We start from the raw sequence: 21856 nt of genomic DNA, 5'->3' as shown, positions 1-21856 counted from the left end.
CCCACTACAGGTTCCACAGCCACTGCAAACCATATGGGGAACAAACGCTCAAAATATGAGCCTTTGGGAAACATTTCTGTTTTGAATCATGGCAATATGTGATTCATTTTTAGTTTTTCAGAAGTTATAAGAAACATGATTTCTTTTTGTTATTAATCTATATATTATTTTTGTTGTTGTTCTATATATTGGTACTCAATTATTCCATTAACATTGAATGCAAAGCCTATTGCACTGGGATTGTCTTTGTACTTTTATCAAGCATAATTTTGTCATATATATACATATATATATGTGTATATATATATATATGTCTATTTCTTTGCCAGTGTTATATAGCCGTAATTTCTGAATCTTTTTATGCCTTAAAACCACATATTGCTCCAACTTTTCTCCTTATTAAAGAATCATGCAGTTATTCTAGTACCTTTACCTCCCTAGATATATTTTAAAATCATTTTGCTTATATCTACAGAATGTTTTACTGGACTCAAATGTTTTTATTTGTATTTTTTGTATCGCAAACTCTATATCATTTGAGGCCATTATTCTGCTTCTTATTATTGAGCTAACTTTCAGGAAAGAAAATGATAATATTGATGGATCAACGGGAAACTCAAGAAATGTGACATTTCATGCATGGGTTTTTCACTTAGATCGCAAACTTGTCAGTCAGAATTTGCATGGTAAAGGAAATCAATTGAAACCTGAGCCCATGAACATTTACCTCAGCAAAATTCTTAACTAATTATCATGACGATGTTAAGTTAGACTGTAGTAAGCATTATTATGAGTTTACAAATGGTTAAGATTCTCTTATCTACTTGCAAGCCCTATATTTTATATAATATCATTACTTTAAATCTTTTATTAAACCAGGCATTTTTGTTGTTTTATACATGCTTCTAGTAAACTTTATCAATCTAAGATCATTTTATATAAAACTGAAGGCCTTATATATTTTATGTAGTTGTTTTATATTATTTCTTTTGAAAAGATAGAATGTCTAATTTTGGTGCAACAGTAAATGTTACAGTGCATGGTTTACCTGTTGAAAGCCTCAATATAATTTTCTGATAATAATTTTGTTCATTACTTCAAGATAATTGATGACCCTTGTCCAGAAAATTATATGAAATATACTGACTTCCATCTTTAATTTATTAACATTAAAAATCTGGTTTCACTTTTTAATACTCTATTTCAGGGAGAAATAATGATTATGTTATACAGCCAACCTGTCACCTATTTCTATAAATAAACTTTTATTGAAACCTAGCCATGCCCATCCTCTTGCCGATTGTCTATGTTTTAGCACTACAAAGGCAAGGTTGGGGAGGTAAGACAGAAAGAAGAAGCTGATCCAAATATAGTTAGTGCCTGCCTCTTAAAAAAGTTACTGATTCCTGTTCTATTTAATTTTATTAAGATGATTGTTATGACATTATCATTTGATGTTTGTGATAAACACATCCCCAAGACTTTGTAAGCAAAGGAGAAATAAGAGCAGCAGTCTTTTCTCTTTATTATAAGCTTATGTTATGCATGCATATATACAAATTTTTAAATATCAAGTTTTTCTCAGTTAATTATAAGTAATAACAATAGTATAATAGTAGTAAAAATAATAAACAGGATTGAGAATAAAAAGAAAAGGGACTGGCTTTGCTCGCTTCTTCTCAGCATGTGAGATCTAGCACACAAGGCTCACTAAAAACAGTTCAGGTTTATTTACTGTCTAATTAAAAGTCATTACATATTATTTTAAAACTGGTCACACAGATACTTTAAAGTTTGAGAGATAAGTTCTCATGCTGATAATTATTAAGCCTTTTATAAGAAATCAATTTTAACTTAAAAATTGTTTATTACTAGCTGTGGATTTTAATACTAGACTAAATTCAGTAAACTGTTTCTAAATTATGAAGAGTTGTTCATTTAAAATATTTGAACTCGTTATCTTCCTCTCCTTAAAGTAATAATTTTTCATATTGCCATACTCCAAAATAACTTATAAGTATTATAGGGAAAATCCCCTCAAACATTGTGTTCTGTTGATTATCCCAGCTATACAAATTAGATAACATTCCGGTATTATTATTATTTTTATTTGGTAGAAACCAAAGCTGCAAGCTTATTACCATAACTATCAAAATTTTTTAAAGATTACCAGAAGTCTACCAATCTAGATGTTTGACTATCATCTGTCCTCTCATATTTTAATTTTATGTTTAATAATTTTTAAAATTTTAAGTATTTATACTGATTTTTCTGGAAACTATAGTGATCAGCTTTTAGTTTGGTTTCTTCTGAAAAACTTTAATACCAAGATATTTTAAAATACATGACTCCATTTAAAATTTATTGGCTAAGTGTAAGTGAAGATAAATGCTACCAACATTCAAGTACTCTTGCTGTGAAAGAATTCTGATTTTCTGCTCTGCTTTTGAAGTGAGTACAAAACAATTGGCTACTTTGAAATTATTGTCAAATAAACGTTTATAAGTCACATCTCTGAACATGTAATTTATTTTAGAGAAACTCTATAAAAGACAAGAATATTTGCTCTTCTAGAGATGTGAATAAAAGCAAACTAGTAGACGCTTGTGAGCCGCAGTTGTATGTAATCAGGGTCTCTAGCTCTTACCGTTGTGTCAGTATGTGTCGTATGCCCCTGTGTACACACAGCGTTTTCTGTTTATGCTTTTTTCTATTAAATTGCTCCGTTTAAAAACAGCTACTTTCCCCCTGATTATAGTGCTGTTTATCCAGTTGTGTCATTCGGAACAATTCTGTAGCATATTTATCAATTGTTTCTAATAATTTTTCGTAACATCCTTTTTGTGGTAAATCCCAAAACTGCAAATATGGAGAGGGTCTCAGAAGACAAGAAACTGGTTGGTAAACCTTTAGTACAATTTAAAAATAATCCCAGTTCTTTTTAAATCTGTCATTTACTAATATCCATCACAGAACCATTGCCTAAATTCTGTTTTCCAAAATATATCACATAGACTGTCTTTTCCATTAGTGCATTTATTCAGTTCATCCTTGTTAATAAGCATTTCAGTAAACGTGATAATTCTTATCAGAAAATGCATTGATGAAGAGGAAAATTGTCTTTCTCTTTCAATTGAATGACTCCATAAAATATGAAAACAGAAAAAAAAACCCACTCATCTAAAGTATGGTTCAATTTTGGTCTGCTTGTATATTCGGTGTGTTTGTATACTAGGTGCTGCAATAGATTTTCAGGTTTAATTTAGTGCAATTATTTGTCATTGCTTACCTTAGTTAAACTTTGTAATAAAAATGCTTGCTTTGTTTTTTACTTGTGGCAGCTTCCAAAAAAAAAGAAAGGAAATAGTTTCTGATCAGAATTGAAAGAACAGGAATAAATATCATGATGAGAAAGAGTGCTTCTGTCACTGGGGAACTTTCTTCATCTAAACACATATGAACAATTGATCCTTGTAGTCATATATAGCAGTAAACATTAATAACTTAACAGTCTGAAGTCAGAGCAGAAGATAGAGAGCATTATTGGAAGACGGCGTCGAGCAGGTGCCACTTTAATATGTTCAGTGTCATGGTTGACTCTAAAGACTAGGCGAATGAAATTACTCGAGGTTCTAAAGATTTAAAAAGCGAACTCATTTTGCTGCTCTAAGGAAATGCTACTGATCAGGCTTTCTGTGTCCCTTTTTTCTAGGCTAGAAAATATTAACCCTGAAGAAAATGACATGGTAAGCCATTCTCTGAGGAGATTTCTTGATGTCAGTCTTATATCTTAGAGGCTTAAGTTCAATTGAGTGGGTTTCAAGAACTAAGATGTGGGAAAAAGAAGAATTGACACACTAATAATGTACATCTTTGCTGCAATATGAAAATTCAATAACTTCACTCAGTCAATTTACAATTCACATGTGCCTATTAATTAAAACCCTATATTAAATAAAATATATTAAAACCTCATGTCTGACTAACATATAATGGTGTTGGTAGACATTACAGGAATTACTGAGCAGAATAAACAATGCAGACACTGGGATAGCTATTGAGAAGAATGGAGCTCTAATTGTGGATAGAATCTACAAGACCAAGGAGTGTAAAAGGAGAATAACTGCAGAAGAAATGAAGGCAGTGATAGAAGAGCGGGACGCCGCTGTGTCTCAGGTAACTGCTGTGCCCACAGAAGCATACACGTGCCCTCTCGCCTCTCTTAACATCCCGAAACAGTGAATTTTGCTCAGATCTTCTTTATTTCCCTCTTAGAATCTTTTGTTATAGAAAGAAATATGTTTCCTTGTAACACACACACACACACTCACACACACACACACACACACACACACACACTACTTTGTTGTATTTGGTATCTAATTCACACTAGTGTGGAGTATATAATCGATCAAATATTAAAATATTTAAATTTTCGTACTGCTTTTAGGAATATGCGTCCTACAATTTAGTAAATAATTTCTTAGTAAAATAATGGTCTATAAAATGTTAACTTGCAATAAAATATACTTGCATTCATTAATCACTTCTATATTACATTTCTTACTTGCATTGCAGTTTTGTAAGTGTTAAGACTGTTTTTGTTTGTTTTCTGGGTTGCTTTTGTTGTTGTTTTTAGTTTTTATTTCCAGAATCTGTGTTGATACATTTTGGATCAAAAAAAAAAAAAGGCATTAATTCAACTCTGATTTCTCCTCTGAGATTACTGGGTCTATCACAGTCCTCTTACTGGGTTTCAAGTTCTCCTCCTCCACAGTGAGACCACTGGGCCTGCGGGCTAATTCCTCCTTAGTATACTTTGGTTTTGTCCTCCTGTCCTTCCCAAGCACAACTATGAAGTCATGCACAAGATGACACTGCTCATGTACGCTGTGGCTGCAGTTGACACATGTGGTGTTACATCCCTTGCTTTGTGACATTTTCAAAATCAATTTCACTGTTCCTTTCTTCCTTCTTCTCCTGCCAGTATACCAGCTATTATTTCCTCTGCCTACTGTGTGCTGTGTACTTTTTAGGCCATTTACCTTGTGATCATATCCTCTTCTTCATTGTTAACGATTCTCTAATTCAACCATCATCTACATTTATGGCCTCCAGCTGTCTTAGCTCATTTACTCTGGAATTTTGATTCCGTCAAGTTCTCAACTTCACTAATACCTGTTTCAATTGATCTTGCCTACTCTTTTTTAAGTCTCAGATTTGCCATGTTTGCTTCTTACCTTACCTATCTTAGCTTCCTTTGCCCATCATAATTATCACTAACTTTCATGTGACTTCAGTTCTCTTTTATCAACTAATTTTGTTATTTAACCCTTTCACACATGTGTATAATGTATTCTGTTTACTGTCACCCTCACCTACTCCTATCTCCCTCCAGTCCCTGTTTACACCATCTGCTACCAGTTACTTTCCTAAATTCACATTGTGAGTGTGCGTGTGTGTGAAAGAGACAGAGAGAGAGGCCAGGATAGGGGGAGGAAGGGAGAGACAGAGAGGGAGAGGGAGAGGGAAGGAGAGGGAGAGGGAGAGAGCGAGAGAGATTTAGTTTGACTATCTGTGATACAAATAATTAGAACTACCAATTGGAATGTGGTGATGGGGTCACAATATTCTTTTTCTCTTAATCTATCAATTGTTAATAGTTCATCAGAGAGGGGTAGGGCTTCCTGCTTCCTCTTTCCCCATATGTGGTTGTTAAAGAAACCCTTCTTGTTCAAACTAGTGCAATCATCCACATCTGCTGTGGGTTTCTGATCAGAGCAGCTGTGTCTTACCAAGAAGATATTTCACAGCCCTTCTTGGTGTCTGACTCTTAAGATCTTTGTGCCCCATGTTCCACAGTGTGCCCTGAGCCTCATCGAGATAGCATAGTAACTTGTTTAGAATTGAGCATTAACCTACCACTTTCTCAGCTCCTTGTGGTTTGTAGTGACATATCAGGAAATAGCTTAAGTTTGTGAGTTCGAAGTCAGCCTGATCTACAGAGTGAGATCTAGGACAGCAAGGAGTGTTACACAGAGAATCCCTGTCTCAAAAACAAAAACAAAAAACCAAAGAGGGGAACTACAAAATTACAGCATTTTAATTGATTGATATCCACAATCCATTCTAAGTGAAGATTAATATCTTGAAAATAATTTTTACTTTCAGTTATAAAACTTTGAGTTTTACAACACTATTCAGGATATTATGTGTTCCTCACAGTTCTTTCCTCCCTACTTTTCCATTTGGATCCATCATCTCTGTCTCATGAGAAAACAAACAGGCATGTAAGAGATAATAACAAAATAATATGATATAATAAAATAAAAAGAAACACTTAAGAACAGGACAAAACAAACAGAAGAAGAAGCATCCAAGAAAAGGCACAAGAACAGATAAATGCTGAGACCTACTTGTTGTAGAAGACCGCTTGCTCATTCCAGCCACTCAGACCTGAAATAACTACACAGAACCTGTATTAATTAAATCACTGCTTGGCCTATTACTCTAGTTTCTTATTGGCTAGCTCTCACATCTTAATTAAACCCATTTCTATTAATCTGTGTATTGCCACTTGGCTGTGGCTTACCAGGTAAACCTCAGTCTGGCATCTGGCTCTGGTGGTGCTACTTGGTTCTCATGACTCTGCCTTCGTTCCCCCAGCATTCAGCTCAGTTTTCCCTGCCTAATTCTACTCTGCCTTATCAATAGGCCAAGGCATTTCCTTTATTCGTTAACCAATAAAAGCACCACATAGACAGAAGGACCTCCCACACCTCCCACTCATTCATGCACACTCAAGAATCCCATAAGGACTGTGACTGAAAAAGCATGGGATAAAACCGGACTCTCTGAACATGGCGAACAATGAGGGCTGATGAGAAGCCAAGGACAATGGCACGGGGTTTTGATCCTACTTCATGTTCTGGCTTTGTGGGAGCCTAGCCAGTTTGGATGTTCACCTTCCTAGACATGGATGGAGGGGGGAGAACCTTGGACTTTCCACAGGGCAGGGAACCCTGACTGCTCTTTGGACTGGAGAGGGAAGGGGAGAGGAGTGGGGGGAGGGGGAGAAAGGTGGGAGGAGGGGGAGGGAAATGGGAGGCTGGGAGGAGGCGGAAACTTTTTTTTTTCTTTTTCTCAATAAAAAATTAAAAAAACAAAAAGAATCCTATAAGAACACAAAACTGGGATCCAAAATGTGTAAGCAATGGACCTGTGAGATAAAAAAATAAAATAAAAAATTTTAAAGATAAAATTAAGAAGAAAAAGAAAGAAAGAGTCTCCCCAGTGAGACTTCCTTGGGCAAAACTAAATTTTTATTTGCAAGTAGTTAATGATTGGAGATAGCTTCTGGGTTAGCGATGGGGACATGTGTCTACTTCTCTTCAGCTTTATGGCTTCATCTGGTGTAGACACATGCAGGCCCTGTGTATGCTGCCTCATTCTCTGTGAGTTTATATGTGTGTCAGTCCTGTTACCTTTAGAAGGGTTTTTTTTTTTCCATAGTGTCCTCCATCTTCTGTGGCCTTTAGGACTTTTTCACTTTCACTTCCAAATAGTTCTCTGAAGCCTGAGCGCATGAATTTAGTGGAGATACCTTCTTAGAACTGTGTGTTTAAGGTCACTTACTCTCTGCATATTGTCTAAGTGTGGGTCTTTGTTTTCATTTCCATCTACTGCAGGAAGATTGATGACGCCTGAGCAAGCCAATGATCTATGACTATGTGTAGGCATTAGGAGTCATCTTATTGCTATGTTCCTTTAGTAAAAGGTAATATTTGGTTTTCCTTTAGGTCCCAGGACTACCTAGTCTCATATTCTTGCTCACCAGTGCAATGTCAGAAATGGGTCCAATCTCATTGAGTGGGCCTCCAGTCAAATAAGATATTGGTTAGTTACTCCCACAAACTTTGTGCCAGCATATCTTGAGGCCATTGTAAATCAGAGAGTTTGTAGCTGGGTTGGGGTTTACATTTCTCCTTTGGTATTTGTCAGAGTACCTTCTGGTACCCAAAACACTAGCCCGACTATACTTTAGGTAGGCACCAGCATGACTCATCCATGTTCCATGAATTGTGTAGGTATTGTCTTCATCTATAGGGTCTGTGGAGAGCAACCAACCTTGGTAACAGTCTGAGTTGTTTGGGGATTCCCATTAGATCCCATCAGCCATCAATTAGATGTGACCCATTCCCAATACTGGAAACATCATTTGGTGGCAAGAGATTTCCAAGTGAGGCTCTTGGCTCCCCCATTATTTAGCAATTTCATTTAGATCATTTTCATATATGTATAATATTTTAGTAAGTTTCTACTCTACTAGGTTTCCATACTACCCCTCAAATGATTTTAATTTTAGGTGACTTTCCCTGTGTTTTCTCCATCATTCTCTTCCCTCACTGTCCCCACTTGACCTTTTATTCCAGTCCCCTTCGTCTAGTCCATCCATAACTATTATGTCCCCCCATTCCCTTAGTCTATATCTATCCTCTGTGGTTCTATGTATTGTAGCTTTGATTCAAGAGCTAATAGCCACATATAAGTGAATACCATATTTGTCTTTCTGGGTGTGACTTACTTCTCTCAAGATGATTTTTTTCTTTAGTTCCCTCCATTACCTAAGACTTTTATGATTTCATTTTTTAATACTTAGTAATATTCCATTGTGTAAATGTGCCACATTTTCTTTATCCTTTCATCTGTTGAGGGACATCTAGGTTGTTTCCAATTCTTGGCTATTATGAATATAACGACAATGCACATGTTTAACAAGTATCCCTGTGATAGGATGAAGCATTTTGGGGTATGTGTGCAAGAGTCGTATAGCTGGATCTTAAGGTAGATTGATTCCCATCTTCCTGAGGAACAACCACACTGATTTTCCTTGTGAGAATACAAGTTTGCAGTCTGACCCGTAGTGGTTGGTTGTTTCCTTTACATCCTCACCAACTTACGCTGTCACTTTTAAAGTTAATCTTAGCCATGTTGATGGGTGCAATTTGAAACCTCAAACTAGTTGAGCAACACAAACTGACTTCATGGCATGGGCAGGGAATCTCAAAATTTGGTTGGTATGAAGTAAGCATTCAGGATGGTATGTGTGAGAAGTTGGAGAGTTTAATATAATCAAAATGTCTAGCATGAAATTCTCAAAGAATTAATAAAAATGCTATTAATGAAAAGAAGAAAGCACCATGGATACAGTAGCTCCAATCCACACCATGCAGACTTCACCAGTTTTTATCAGTGTCTTCTTGTTGCTGCAAGATCTGTCCTTGTCATCAGATTGCATTTATTGTTTCTGCCCAGTCTCCTCTGCTCTGTGATGCGCTCCTGATCTTTCTGCTATCTGAGAGGTTTATATGTGTGTTCTATAAAATATCTCTACATTTTTTTGGCATATTTCTCATGACTAGGTTAGATTTTGAGTTTAGGGAAAAATACCAAGTTGCTAACACTTTACTTTTAAAGCTTTTAAAATAATTATACATTTTCCAAACATACTGCTTCTGCATAATTCTAGGAAAATTTTAGTATCCTTCTTATAAATACTGAAAATTATCATATTCAGTGATAATTAGGTACATTTGCTAATTTACATTTCCAATCAAAGTTAGTTATTTATACTTTACTTTTATTTATAAGAAAAATTTCCCATATCTCTGTGATCTCAAACTGAGTACAGAAAAAACTTTCATTCTTTGAAAGAATAAATTATTTATAATTAGAATTTTATTTGGTCAACAAGACATCTTACACACAAACCCTTCATTCTTAACTCTTTCTCATTTGGTCAGTTCATGCTTGTATGTTAAATAAATTGCAGAAATACCTGGAGTTGAAAGATAGAGGTGAAAATTGGATTTCCCCAGATGACTTGTTGAACCTTTCATTTTTTTCATTCCCCATGCTCTAGTCCGTTTTCTGTTGCTGTAACAAAATGTGTGAGGCTGGGTACTTAATAAGGAGAGTTGTGTTTAACATACAGTTTTTGTAGACTGCAAATTCAAAGTTGGATGGCCTCATCTTTTGTGTAATAGAAGTGCGTTGTAGAAGAGATCACATGGTTAGACAGTCAGTTTGCAAGATTCCTGTGCTAGCTTTGCCCTTTCTTTTTCTTTTTTTTTTTTTAATTGCAGGATATGTTTTACTATACTGATAATTTGTGGCCAGCACCTGGCACTGTAGCTGGGGAGTTACTCTAAATCTGAAGTTGGGGCAGGGCTTCACACCCCTACCCTCTATGTTAGTTTATTTTTTTTAATTTATTTATTTATTAAGGATTTCTGCCTCCTCCCCGCCACCGCCTCCCATTTCCCTCCCCCTCCCCCGATCAAGTCCCCCTCCCTCATCAGCTCAAAGAGCAATCAGGGTTCCCTGACCTGTGGGAAGTCCAAGGACTTCCCACCTCCATCCAGGTCTAGTAAGGTGAGCATCCAAACTGCCTAGGCTCCTACAAAGCCAGTACGTACAGTAGGATCAAAAACCCATTGCCATTGTTCTTGAGTTCTCAGTAGTCCTCATTGTCCGCTATGTTCATCAAGTCTGGTTTTATCCCATGCTTTTTCAGACCCAGGCCAGCTGGCCTTAGTGAGTTCCCGATAGAACATTCCCATTGTCTCAGTGTGTGGGTGCACCCCTCGCTGTCCTGAGTTCCTTCCTCGTGCTCCCTCTCCTTCTGCTCCTGATTTGGACCTTGAGATTTCTGTCCGGTGCTCCAATGTGGGTCTCTGTCTCTGTCTCCTTTCATCACCTGATGAAGGTTAATATTCAGGAGGATGCATATATGTTTGTCTTTGGATTCACCTTCTTATTTAGCTTCTCTAGGATCGCGAATTATAGGCTCAATGTCCTTTATTTATGGCTAGAAACCAAATATGAGTGAGTACATCCCATGTTCCTCTTTTTGGGTCTGGCTTACCTCATTCAGGATAGTGTTTTCTATTTCTATCCATTTGTATGCAAAATTCAAGAAGTCCTTGTTTTTTACTGCTGAGTAATACTCTAATATGTATATATTCCATACTTTCTTCATCCATTCTTCCATTGAAGGGCATCTCGGTTGTTTCCAGGTTCTGGCTATTACAAACAATGATGCTATGAATATAGTTAAGTATATACTTTTGTGTATGATAGGGCATCTCTTGGTTATATTCCCAAGAGTGGTATTGCTGGGTCCAGGGGTAGCTTGATCCCGAATTTCCAGAGAAACCTCCACACTGCTTTCCAAAGTGGTTGCACAATTTCACATTCCCACCAGCAATGGATGAGTGTACCCCTTTCTCCACAACCTCTCCAGCAAAGGCTATCATTGGTGTTTTTTATTTTAGCCATTCTGACAGGTGTAAGATGGTATCTTAAAGTTGTCTTGATTTGCATTTCCCTGATCGCTAAGGAAGTTGAGCATGATTTTAAGTGTCTTTTGGCCATTTGAAGTTCTTCTGTTGAGAATTCTCTGTTCAGCACTAACTGCCTATCACAGAAGCTACTGCATGTGCCACAGAGCTAGGTATGTTAATCTCTTCCAAATAGGTCTTGACGTGAGCTAATAACCTTTCATTTGGCTTCATCTTTCAGAAGTTATTCCCTCCCTAACATTGCCACACTGGAGACTAAAGTTCCTTTAGAAGACACATTTGGCCAATAACTAAACCATCAAACCAAAATAATTAAGCATTCGGGTTGTTAAGTAGAAGAATTTTCACAGACTCAAATACTTTAGGATGTTGTAGGGCCCTGGAGAAAAACTAAAATTACTAAACTAAGGAGTCTAATTTTCAGTTTAGTCCTTTACCTTTTTTCTCTGTATGCCTAGCCATTGGTACTAGTATACGTTTCAAGATTTCCCAGATAAATTATTTCATATGTTTTCAAATATGCATTATAATGATGATTTCCTTAGTAGTGTGCTAGGAGACACATTTGAGTCCATGCTAGCTATCCATAAGCAATAACAGGATCATAGGATCTGATGGGGACTTTTAGCTTTGGTAGCAGGGACTCAATTTTCCTTGGAGATCTAGAAAAATTAGGTTAGTTTTAGCTTAGTCTCAGATGGTGACTAAACAAGGCATTGATCTTTGAGTATAACAGAATGGCATTAGGAGTCATTTTATTGATACTTTGTAGTAGTAGGAGCGGCGGGGCTGCGTCCCCAGCACCCGGCCGCCCACAAGGCTAGCTTTACCCGAAATAATTACATGGAAACTGTATTCTTTTAAACACCGCTTGGCCCATTATATCTAGCCTTTTCTCGGCTAACTCTCGCACCTGGACTAGCCCATTTCTATTAATCTGTGTAGCCCACGAGCTGGCTTACCAGGAATGATCTTAACCTGCGTCTGTCTGTAGTGGGAGAATCATGGCGACTCACTGACTCAGCTTCTTTCTCCCAGCATTCTGTTCTGTTTACTCCGCCTACCTATGTTTTAACCTATGAGGGCCAGCCAAGCAGTTTCTTTATTACTTAACCAATGAAATCAACAGATTGATATATGACACTCCCACATCAATACTTGGCTTTTGGTTTTTTGTTTGTTTGTTTTTTGTAACATAAAAATAATATTTGGTTTTTCCCTGTCTCTAGGTTATCTAGTCTCTGAAATATTTCTAAATAATTTAATGCCATATTTGTATTGACTGTAATAATGCCTTTTTTTGTAATTCAGTGACCTCATTTTGCCTAGGCTAAAACAAATACTACAGATGACATCTTCTTTGTGCCTAGAGTCGAGAGATACAGAAGGCAAAAAGAAACTAGGGGTAATCATGAGGATAATTAAAGACATTCAGCTAAGCAGTTCATAACCAGATTTCTGTATCTCTATAAGCCACAAGCCCATACGAAACACCAAGCTTCCGCCTAGCAAATCCAACACAGAAATGAAATCAAAACTCTAGGGAGACATTTGATCAACAGGAAAGCACACTGACCTGCTGTTTTTTAAATCTGGTTTGACTTGAAGCATAGTTATCCCTGTCTCTGGAGCATTCTTTCTCTGACCAGTCTTCCTTCAACCTCTATGGTAAGACCCAATTTAAATATTTTGTCCATGGATACTTCTCCCATGAAGCGATATTGATGGTCGTCCTTCCTCCCTGCACTTTACTTTGTATCCTGTTACAGCACTTGCCATAATGTTTTTCTTTATGGCTCTCATATTTTCTACTATGGAGATTGAAACTGTTTTTGTGTATTCTGTTTTTGATACTCCTATGATATTATAGGTACTAAATATATATTTACTGAATTGCTGAACTTATTAGCTTTATTTGATTGATGAATTACTGTACAGTTTTTATGTTTCAAAGTGTAATAAATAAAAGTGATGAAATATTTTCCATTCCATGATCATTCTCTTCATGTTCTACTGAGTGACCATTATATGCCTTGTGCTGGATTTTGGCAATAATCCAATGGTCATGATCATCGAACAATAAATGTTTCTGTCTCTTGTAGAATTTATAATTTTGTAACAAAATATAGGAAATGAGTAAACAAATAAAAATATTTTCACGTAGTGGTGTAATTAAAACAAAAGTAATGGAGAAGACTGTGGTTTATACCAGGCTTTCTTTTGGGCCACTCCCCAGCTTCCAAATCATGGCAGAGACTTCTGTTAACTTTGAATGCACATCCTAGCTTAAGCTCATTTCTGGCTAGCTCTTTTAAATTAATCCATTTCTCTTTGCCCTTTGCCTCAGGGCTTTTTCCCTTTCTTCCTCCTGTATATCTTACTTTCACTACTTCTTGTGTCTGGCTGACTGGAAACTGCCTGGCTGGCCCTGGGCTTGTTTTTCTCTTTCTCCTTGTCTTCTTTTTTCTTTTCTTATTCCTTACTTATTCTTTCTTCCCACCAACTGCACTTATTCTTTCTCTACCTAGCTATTGGCCGTTCAACTCTTTATTAGACCAATCAGTGCCTCAAGCAGGCAAGGTGAAACAAATGCAACACATCTTTATATAAATAACACACATCCTTACATCATTAAACAAGTCGAGCATAAACAAATGTAACACATCTTTACCTCGTTAAAATAATATTCCACAGCAGTGGTTGGTGGTAGAATTAATGGGGTGATCAAAGCGAGACTCTGTTAAGGTAAAAAGATTAACTAAAACTTGAAAAGAAAAAGATTTGGCCATGTAAAGAACTGTAGCGATAACATTCCTTCAGAAAGCAAGTAATCAACATTACCCTGTGAAGAAAAAGCTAATATGTTTAAGTTGTTGATGAAAATACCAAATTCGTATTCAAGTGAAATATTATAAGAGGATTTTATTGGCGGGTGATGAGTTAACCACAGATCTAAACTGTGGTGTAAGTTGCCTTCATTAGCGGGAGAACCAGCATTTAAGCTAGAAGGTATTAACAGGAGAAAAAGCATCAGACTGGTCTCATGAAAAATAACACTAATGTCTTGCTTAGAGGAACAAGACCAGATCAAGAGAAGGGAACCCATTTGGGAAAGATTTTGAAAACAATATGAATAGAACTTTGAAGATAGTTTGGATTTGAGCAATCGAGAACAGAAGGACATGGCTGACCTCCATTATTTGGGCTCAAACACTGATGATATTTGTGTTGTGATGAAAGATGTTTTGGGGGAGGATAGTTGGCTAGTGAGTCATCAGCATATAGTGAATTAGATCTGTGACACTTTAAAATCTAGAGGAAGAACAGAGCCTATGACCAATATCTGTAGCATGTGCTAGGCATTGGCAGAGTAGGAGCATAGACACAGAATGCCGACGGAAGTAAGTTAAATAGAGTGTCAGGGAGACTCAAGAAAGTGGAACGAGATGGTTGTTTTCGTGTAAGGCATAGGAGGGTAAAGCAGGAAAAAGAGAGAATCAGCCATGTGAGTAATGTTGAAGGCTTCTATAAGATTTAGTTCAAGATACAGGCAAATAGTGTGGTACAATAGGAAAATGGAAAATGAGGGGGGAATGCTCTGGAGATGCACAATGCTTTCCCTGCCTATAATAGATGAGGAAGATTCCGGTTGAGTAGAAAGGTTTATGCAATGTCTTAGGAGAGTATTTACTTTCTAATGAGAGATAGGAGAAAGGGGAAGTGAGCAGAGATGTTTTAAGGGAGAGAATTGCAATACTAAGTGTTGGTATAAACGTAGATGGAAAATAGACATAATATAGAAAAAAAAACACATGAAGAATTTTGACTGTTAGGAATCAAGGAAGTTACTTTGATTGTAACTAAAGTGCAAAAAAAACAGTGCTGGCAAGTTCATAATTTTAGTAGACAGTTGAAGTGTCTATCCTTTTCTTAGTGTTAGATTAATTGAGATTTATAAAGTCAATAGGGAATAGTTTTTTTGGTATGTAATGAACATTATACAAAAACGGAGGTTTTCTAGGCAAAGCTAAATGCCCACTTGAGAATTACAGAATTGAATTTGTTCTGTAAAATTAGGTATTGTCTGATTTCCTTTCTCAGCATCTGCATCTCTATTGTGCATCTTCTGTAGATAATTACAAGAAGCCGTAGACATAATGGGGAAGAGCCAGTCCCTATTGCCATGAGCCATCAGGTCTTTCTTGTGAAAAGAGAAAACATTAGAAATAATGACAGTGAGGTTGGGGAGACGGCTCAGTGAGTGAAGTGCTAGCTGTATGGCCTGAAGACTTTGGTTTGGATCCCCCAGTACCCATGTTTTTTGTTGTTCTTGTTTTTGCTTTTTAAAAGCCAGATGGGGTCACAGCTCTCGGGAACTCATGTGTTGTGGGGCATAGGCAGACACATCCTGGGACTCTGGCCAGCCACTCTAGCCAAAACAGTGAATTTCAGGGTCAGTGGAGACCCTGCTTCAAAAATGTTAGGTAGTAAAGCACCTATCTCTGTCTTCTCATATGCTCACACATGCATGCAGCACCTATGCAGGTGATGCACTACATGTGCATATGCTCACACATGCATGCAGCACCTATGCAGGTGATGCACCACATGTGCATATGCTCACACATGCATGCAGCACCTATGCAGGTGATGCACCACATGTACACATGCTCACACATGCATGCAGCACCTATGCAGGTGATGCACCCACATGTACACATGCTCATACATGCATTCATTACATGCATGTATATAATGTAGAAGAAGCCAATATATTCCAAAGTTGTTGTTGTGTAAGGTTATATAGATTTATAGAAGAATAAATCCTGAATGTTATCACATAGTTCGCAAGGCAGATAGAGAAGTAACAAAGTGAACATATCTAGGGGAAATATATGAATAATTTAAAATTTGCAAATAATTTTCTCTTTATATAACAAGAACAGAAATCAAAACCTGAGAAGTTAATATAATGACACATATTTTAAGTTTCAAAGCTCTATACTAAAACAGTCATTGGCCAATTATGAATTTCTCACTTGGTATTTTGTGTGATCTAAGGTCGTAGACAGGTTGAGATTATGTAGCACAGCCTAATCCACTTGAATAGCAAATCCACAATCTTGGACAGTGATATCAAAGTTAATTTCCATTTAGCAAAGAAAATAATCAGATAACTGAGCATTAAAAGCTCTCTTTTGTCTTCATTTTCTGTTCCTTATAATTAATGTAATGCATAATTATAAAAGATGCAAATAATGGTGTGCTAAATAATCAGAAAGTCATACTGGAAAGAAAACAAATTAAAATATTTAGAACCTCACAGAAAATAGGAAACATTAATCATTCTTCATTATAGTGATCGTAAAAAATCTTATTATTTTTTCATTATTATTTTGTTAATTTGTTTTCCTATATATCATACAGTAAATTTTTCTGTCTCTTTTCTGTTTTTCTTGCCAACATATGTTACCATTTTATCAATTATAAATACTTCTCATTTTCCTTCATATAAATATTCTATTGTTAAATAGAAACTTTTAAAAAGTATAACTAAGTGGAGAAAGTACAGATAAACACAAAGGAGAAAAATCCCTATAAACTCATTCCCTTAGAAATAATCACATGCATATGCTTTGCAATACATATTGAACAACTGCTTTCTATCATTGCTTTTCAATTAGATTTTATAATTTGTACATAGCATAATTTTGTAATGTGAGTGTTAAGATTTGATCAACTGACCTATCACTGGAAGATTAACCATAGTCTTTCTGCTTTGACAAACTGGAAACAAATTGTAGCTAAAATATTATCTGTGTCTATATTTCTATCCTTAGGGAAAATACCTAGGAGTGAAAATGATGGATCATTGAATATAATTTGAAATTCATTTAGATTTGTTATTTTCATTTTTAAGAATATTTTTAGTGTAAGAGTGTTTTACATACATGTTTATCTTTGTATCATGTGTGTGGCTAGTGCCTGAAGAGGCCAGGAGAGGGCATAAGAGTCCCAAAACTTGAGGTACAGTGGTTCTGACCCATGTGTGTGTGCTGACAACTTCTCTACTCCTTTTTTTCAAAACAGAGTGTCTCTATATCTTTGTGACCTGTCCTGGAACTAGCTCTTGTAGACCAGGCTGGCCTCAAATTTACAGAGATCCGCCTGCCTCTGCCTCTAGAGTGCTGGGATTAAAGGCATGGGCTACCATTACCTGGCTAAGAGCAAGTGTTCTTCATCAGAACCATCATCCACCATGATCAAGTCAGCTTCATCCCAGAGATGCTGGGATGGTTCAACATACAAAAATATGTCAACATAATCCACCATATAAGCAAACTGAAAAAAAAATGATCATCTCATTAGATGCCAAAAACTTTTAACAAAATACAGCATCCCTTCATGATAAAGGTCCTGGAGAGAGCAGGGATACAAGGAACATACCTAAACATAATAAAGGCAATAAACACCAAGCCAACAGCCAACATCAAACTAAATGGAAACTCCAGTGATCCCACTGAAATCAGGAACAATACAAGGTTGTCCTCTCTTCCATATCTATCCAATATAGTTCTTGAGGTCCTATCTAGAGCAATAAAAGAGGATCAAGGAAATACAAATCAGAATAGAAGAAGCCAAACTCTCAGTATTTGCTGATGATATCATAGTTTACATAAGCAACCCCCAAAAAAATCTAACAAGGAACTTCTACAATGCAGAAACACTTTCAGTAATGTAGTGGGATACAAGATTAACTCAAAAAAAAAAAAAAAGGAAATCAGTAGCCCTCCTCTACACACAGGATAAAAGGCCTGAGAAAGAAATCAGAGAAGCATCACCCTTTACAATAGCCACAAATAGCATAAAATGTCTTGGAGTAACTCTAACCAAACAAGGAGAAGACTTGCCTGACAAGAACTTTAAATCTTTGAAGAAAGAAATTGAAGAAGACACCAGAAAGTGGAAAAATCTCCCATGCTCTTGGGTAGGTAGAATTAACATAGTAAAAATGGCAATCTTACCAAAAGCAATTTACAGATTCAACACAATGCCCATCAAAAATCCAGCAAAATTCTTCACAGACCTCGAAAGAATAGTACTCAACTTCATATGGAAAAGCAAATAACCAAGGATGGCCAAAACTGTCCTGTACAATAAAAGAACTTCTGGATGCATCACAATCCCCAACATCAAACTCTACTACAGAACTACTGAAAATAGGCTGGTATTGGCATAAAAACAGACAGGAGGACCAATGGAACTGAATAAAAGACCCAAAAATCCACACAGCTTTGAATACCAGATTTTTGACAAGCAAAAAATGTCAGATGGAAAAAAGAAAGCATATTTAACAAATGGTGCTGGCATAACGATATCAACATGTAGAAGTATGAAAATAGATCCATATCTATAACCATGCACAAAACTCAAGTCCAAATGGATCAAAAACCTCAACATAAAGCCAGCCACACTGAACTTCATAGAAGAAAAAGTGAAAAGTACACTTGAACACATTGGCACAGGAGACCACTTTGTAAATATAACCCCAGCAGCAGACCTGAGAGAAACAATAAATGGGACCTCATGAAACTGAAAAGCTTCTGTAAGGCAAAGGACATAGTCAACAAGACAGAACGACAGCCTACAGAATGGGAAACGGTCTTCACAAACCCCACATCACACAGAGGTCTGATTTCCAAAATATACAGAGAACTCAAGAAGAATAAATGATCATCAAAATCATCAAAAGAACTAATCCAATAAAAAAAAAAAGTGGAGTACTACGTAGCAGGAAAAAAAAAACGACATCATTACCTCGCCTCAGTACCACAAGTCCAACTTGCTCCATGTCTGGCTGGCGAATCTCTTTCAAATTCTTTCCCAGAATTCCTATCTCTACCTATCCTCTTCCTGCCCAGCTATTGGCTTCTCAACTCTTCATTAAATCAATCAGAAGGTACCTTTTGTCAGTGAGGTAAAACAGAGACACATCTTACAAAAAGATTATTCTAACAGAAATGTCATCGCAGAGACTGGTGGCATGCTTAGTACCTGCACAGATCTGTACCAGGTTCTGTGTGTGTGTGTGTGTGTGTGTGTGTGTGTGTGTGTGTGTGTTATGGCTTCTAGCTTAGTGTTTTTATATGGAATGCCTCAGTGTGCAAATGTGTGGATCTTTAATTCTTATGCCCATTTTGGAATATTTTCTTATGTTTGTTTTTGTTTTTTTTTTAATTGAGAAAAGAAAAAAAAAACAAATTTCCTCCTCCTCCCAGCCTCCCATTTCCCTCCCCCTCCTCCCACCCTTCTCCCCCTCCTCCCACCCTTCTCCCCCTCCCCCCAATCCTCTCCCCCTCCCTCTCCAGCCCAAAGAGCAGTCAGATTTCCCTGCCCTGTGGTAAGTCCTAGGTCCTCCCCCCTCCGTCCATTTCTAGTAAGGTGAACATCCAAACTGGCTAGGCTCCCACAAAGCCAGCACATTACGTAGGTTCAAAACCCCGTGCTGATTGCTCTTCGAGCAGATGAGGGAGGGGGACTTGATCGGGGGAGGGGGAGGGAAATGGGAAGCGATTGTGGGGACGAGGCAGAAATCCTTAATAAATAAATAAATTTAAATAAAAAAAAACCGTGCCATTGTCCTTGGGTTCTCATCAGCCCTCATTGTTCGCCATGCTCAGAGAGTCCAGTTTTATCCCATGCTTTTTCAGTCACAGTTCAGCTGGCCTTGGTGAGCTCCCAATAGATCAGCTCCACTGTCTCAGTGGGTGGGTGCACCCCTCGTGGTCCCGACTTCTTTGCTCATGTGTTTGTTTTGTTCAACTACAATGTGTTAGCTTTTGTTTGGTCTTACTATATTTTATTTCGTTTTTATTCTTAAGAAGCCCTTCCTTTTAAAACGAGAAAGAAAAGGAATGGATCTGAATGGGAGGGGATATGGAGACAAACTAGGAGGAGAAGAGGAAGGGGAGACCATGGTCAGGATATATTATGTGAGAAAAATATCTATTTTCAATAAAAGGAAAAAATGCAACCATACACAAAGGGGAGAAGAGAGATAGGAGTCTCTGGTAGGAATTAAAGGGAGGAGGGATTGAAGTAAAATATGATCAAAATATATTAAATGAAATGGGAGACAGAGAAAAATGTAAAGCTCAATAAAAATAAAAAAATCTCAAATAATTAATAAAATATTTATTTAAAAAAGCAAAACTAAAAATGAATGCCCTGCTACAGTCTTTTATATGTGTTGTAACATTCATCAGTACTTCATCTTCTTCATGTTGTTCCTTTTTTGATTTTTTATGTATTTAGTGGTTATTTTTTGATTATTTACATATTTAGTGGTTGTCTTAAATTATTTCCTTTTTGAACCTGTAGATATTTTTATACATATAGGACATAAGCTTTATTTTTCTTGGTGTCTACTAAATTTAACTCATTCTCCTCAGCTAACCATAATAGACATAATGTACTCAAAGGAGATGATCCACTGGGGAGTATAGATTTAGGTTTAGGAAGTAATGCCAATTATTTTCCCAAATATAGTGTACCAGTTTGTTAACAGTTGGTATCATTATCTTTCTTATTTTTGCATTCAGATGGGTATTTAATCATATTTCCTTGTTGATGAATGGCGAGCAGGGTTCCTGGCGCCCAGCCGCCTGCACGGCTAGCTTTACCCGAAATAATTACACGGAAACTGTATTCATTTAAACACTGCTTGGCCCATTAGTTCCAGCCTCTTATTGGCTAGCTCTTACATATTGATCTAACCCATTTCTAATATTCTGTGTAGCACCACGAGCTGGCTTACCAGGAAAGATCTTAACCTCCATCTGTCTGGAGCAGGAGAATCATGGCGACTCCTCAACTCAGCTTCTTTCTCTCAGCATTCTGTTCTGTTTACTCCACCTACCTAATTTCTGTCCTATCAGAGACCAAGCAGTTTATTTATTACTTAACCAATGAAACAACAGATAGAAAGATGACCCTCCTCCATCATTTCCTTATGGCTTTAAATAGTATATTTCTTGTGACTAATGATATTGAATAATTTTTCACATATATATTTGTCATTTGATATCTTTTAGTCTGCTGGGGGTGTCTGCCCACTACTGAATTGCGCAGTTTGTCTTTATTACATTTTTCTTTTAATGCTACTTTAATAGCAACATTTAATTTTATCACTTTTCCTTTTCTGACCAGTGCATTCTGTGCCTGGCTAAGAAAGCCTTCCAGAACAGGTCTTGTTCTGAGCACAGCACATGAAGAGCAACCTGGCAGACTGCATGGAATGTGGATGTGAACTATGAACTTACGTTGAGCACATTTGGTACTAAAAGTTACTAAATACTGTAGAATCTTTATTAGAAACTACTTTGGCTTGAAAGTATCTTTTTTGCAAAGATGGGATTTTGAAAAGGAAAACACTGAAGTTTATAATGGGAATGTGAGGAAACTACTTGATAGCTTTTATAAACCCATTGACA

The 21856-nt window shown here is 36.8% G+C and overlaps 1 protein-coding gene across 2 annotated transcripts in view; it reads left to right on the top strand.

The window, feature by feature from the left end:
- Mipol1 (mirror-image polydactyly 1) overlaps positions 1 to 21856 on the top strand; it is a 254896-nt gene that overhangs the window by 87844 nt on the left and 145196 nt on the right. For both annotated transcript variants that reach the window (XM_041658524.1, XM_041658525.1), the window contains 2 exons: positions 3713 to 3746; positions 4006 to 4176. In XM_041658524.1, the coding sequence (XP_041514458.1) occupies positions 3713 to 3746; positions 4006 to 4176 (205 nt within the window). The remainder of the gene's footprint in view (positions 1 to 3712; positions 3747 to 4005; positions 4177 to 21856) is intronic.

This window comes from Microtus oregoni, unplaced genomic scaffold, assembly GCF_018167655.1.
Source record: "Microtus oregoni isolate MIOR12 unplaced genomic scaffold, Mior012 000009F_ref0000495, whole genome shotgun sequence".
In the NCBI taxonomy this organism is placed as follows: Eukaryota; Metazoa; Chordata; class Mammalia; order Rodentia; family Cricetidae; genus Microtus; species Microtus oregoni.
This window is presented reverse-complemented; position numbering and strand designations above follow the sequence as displayed.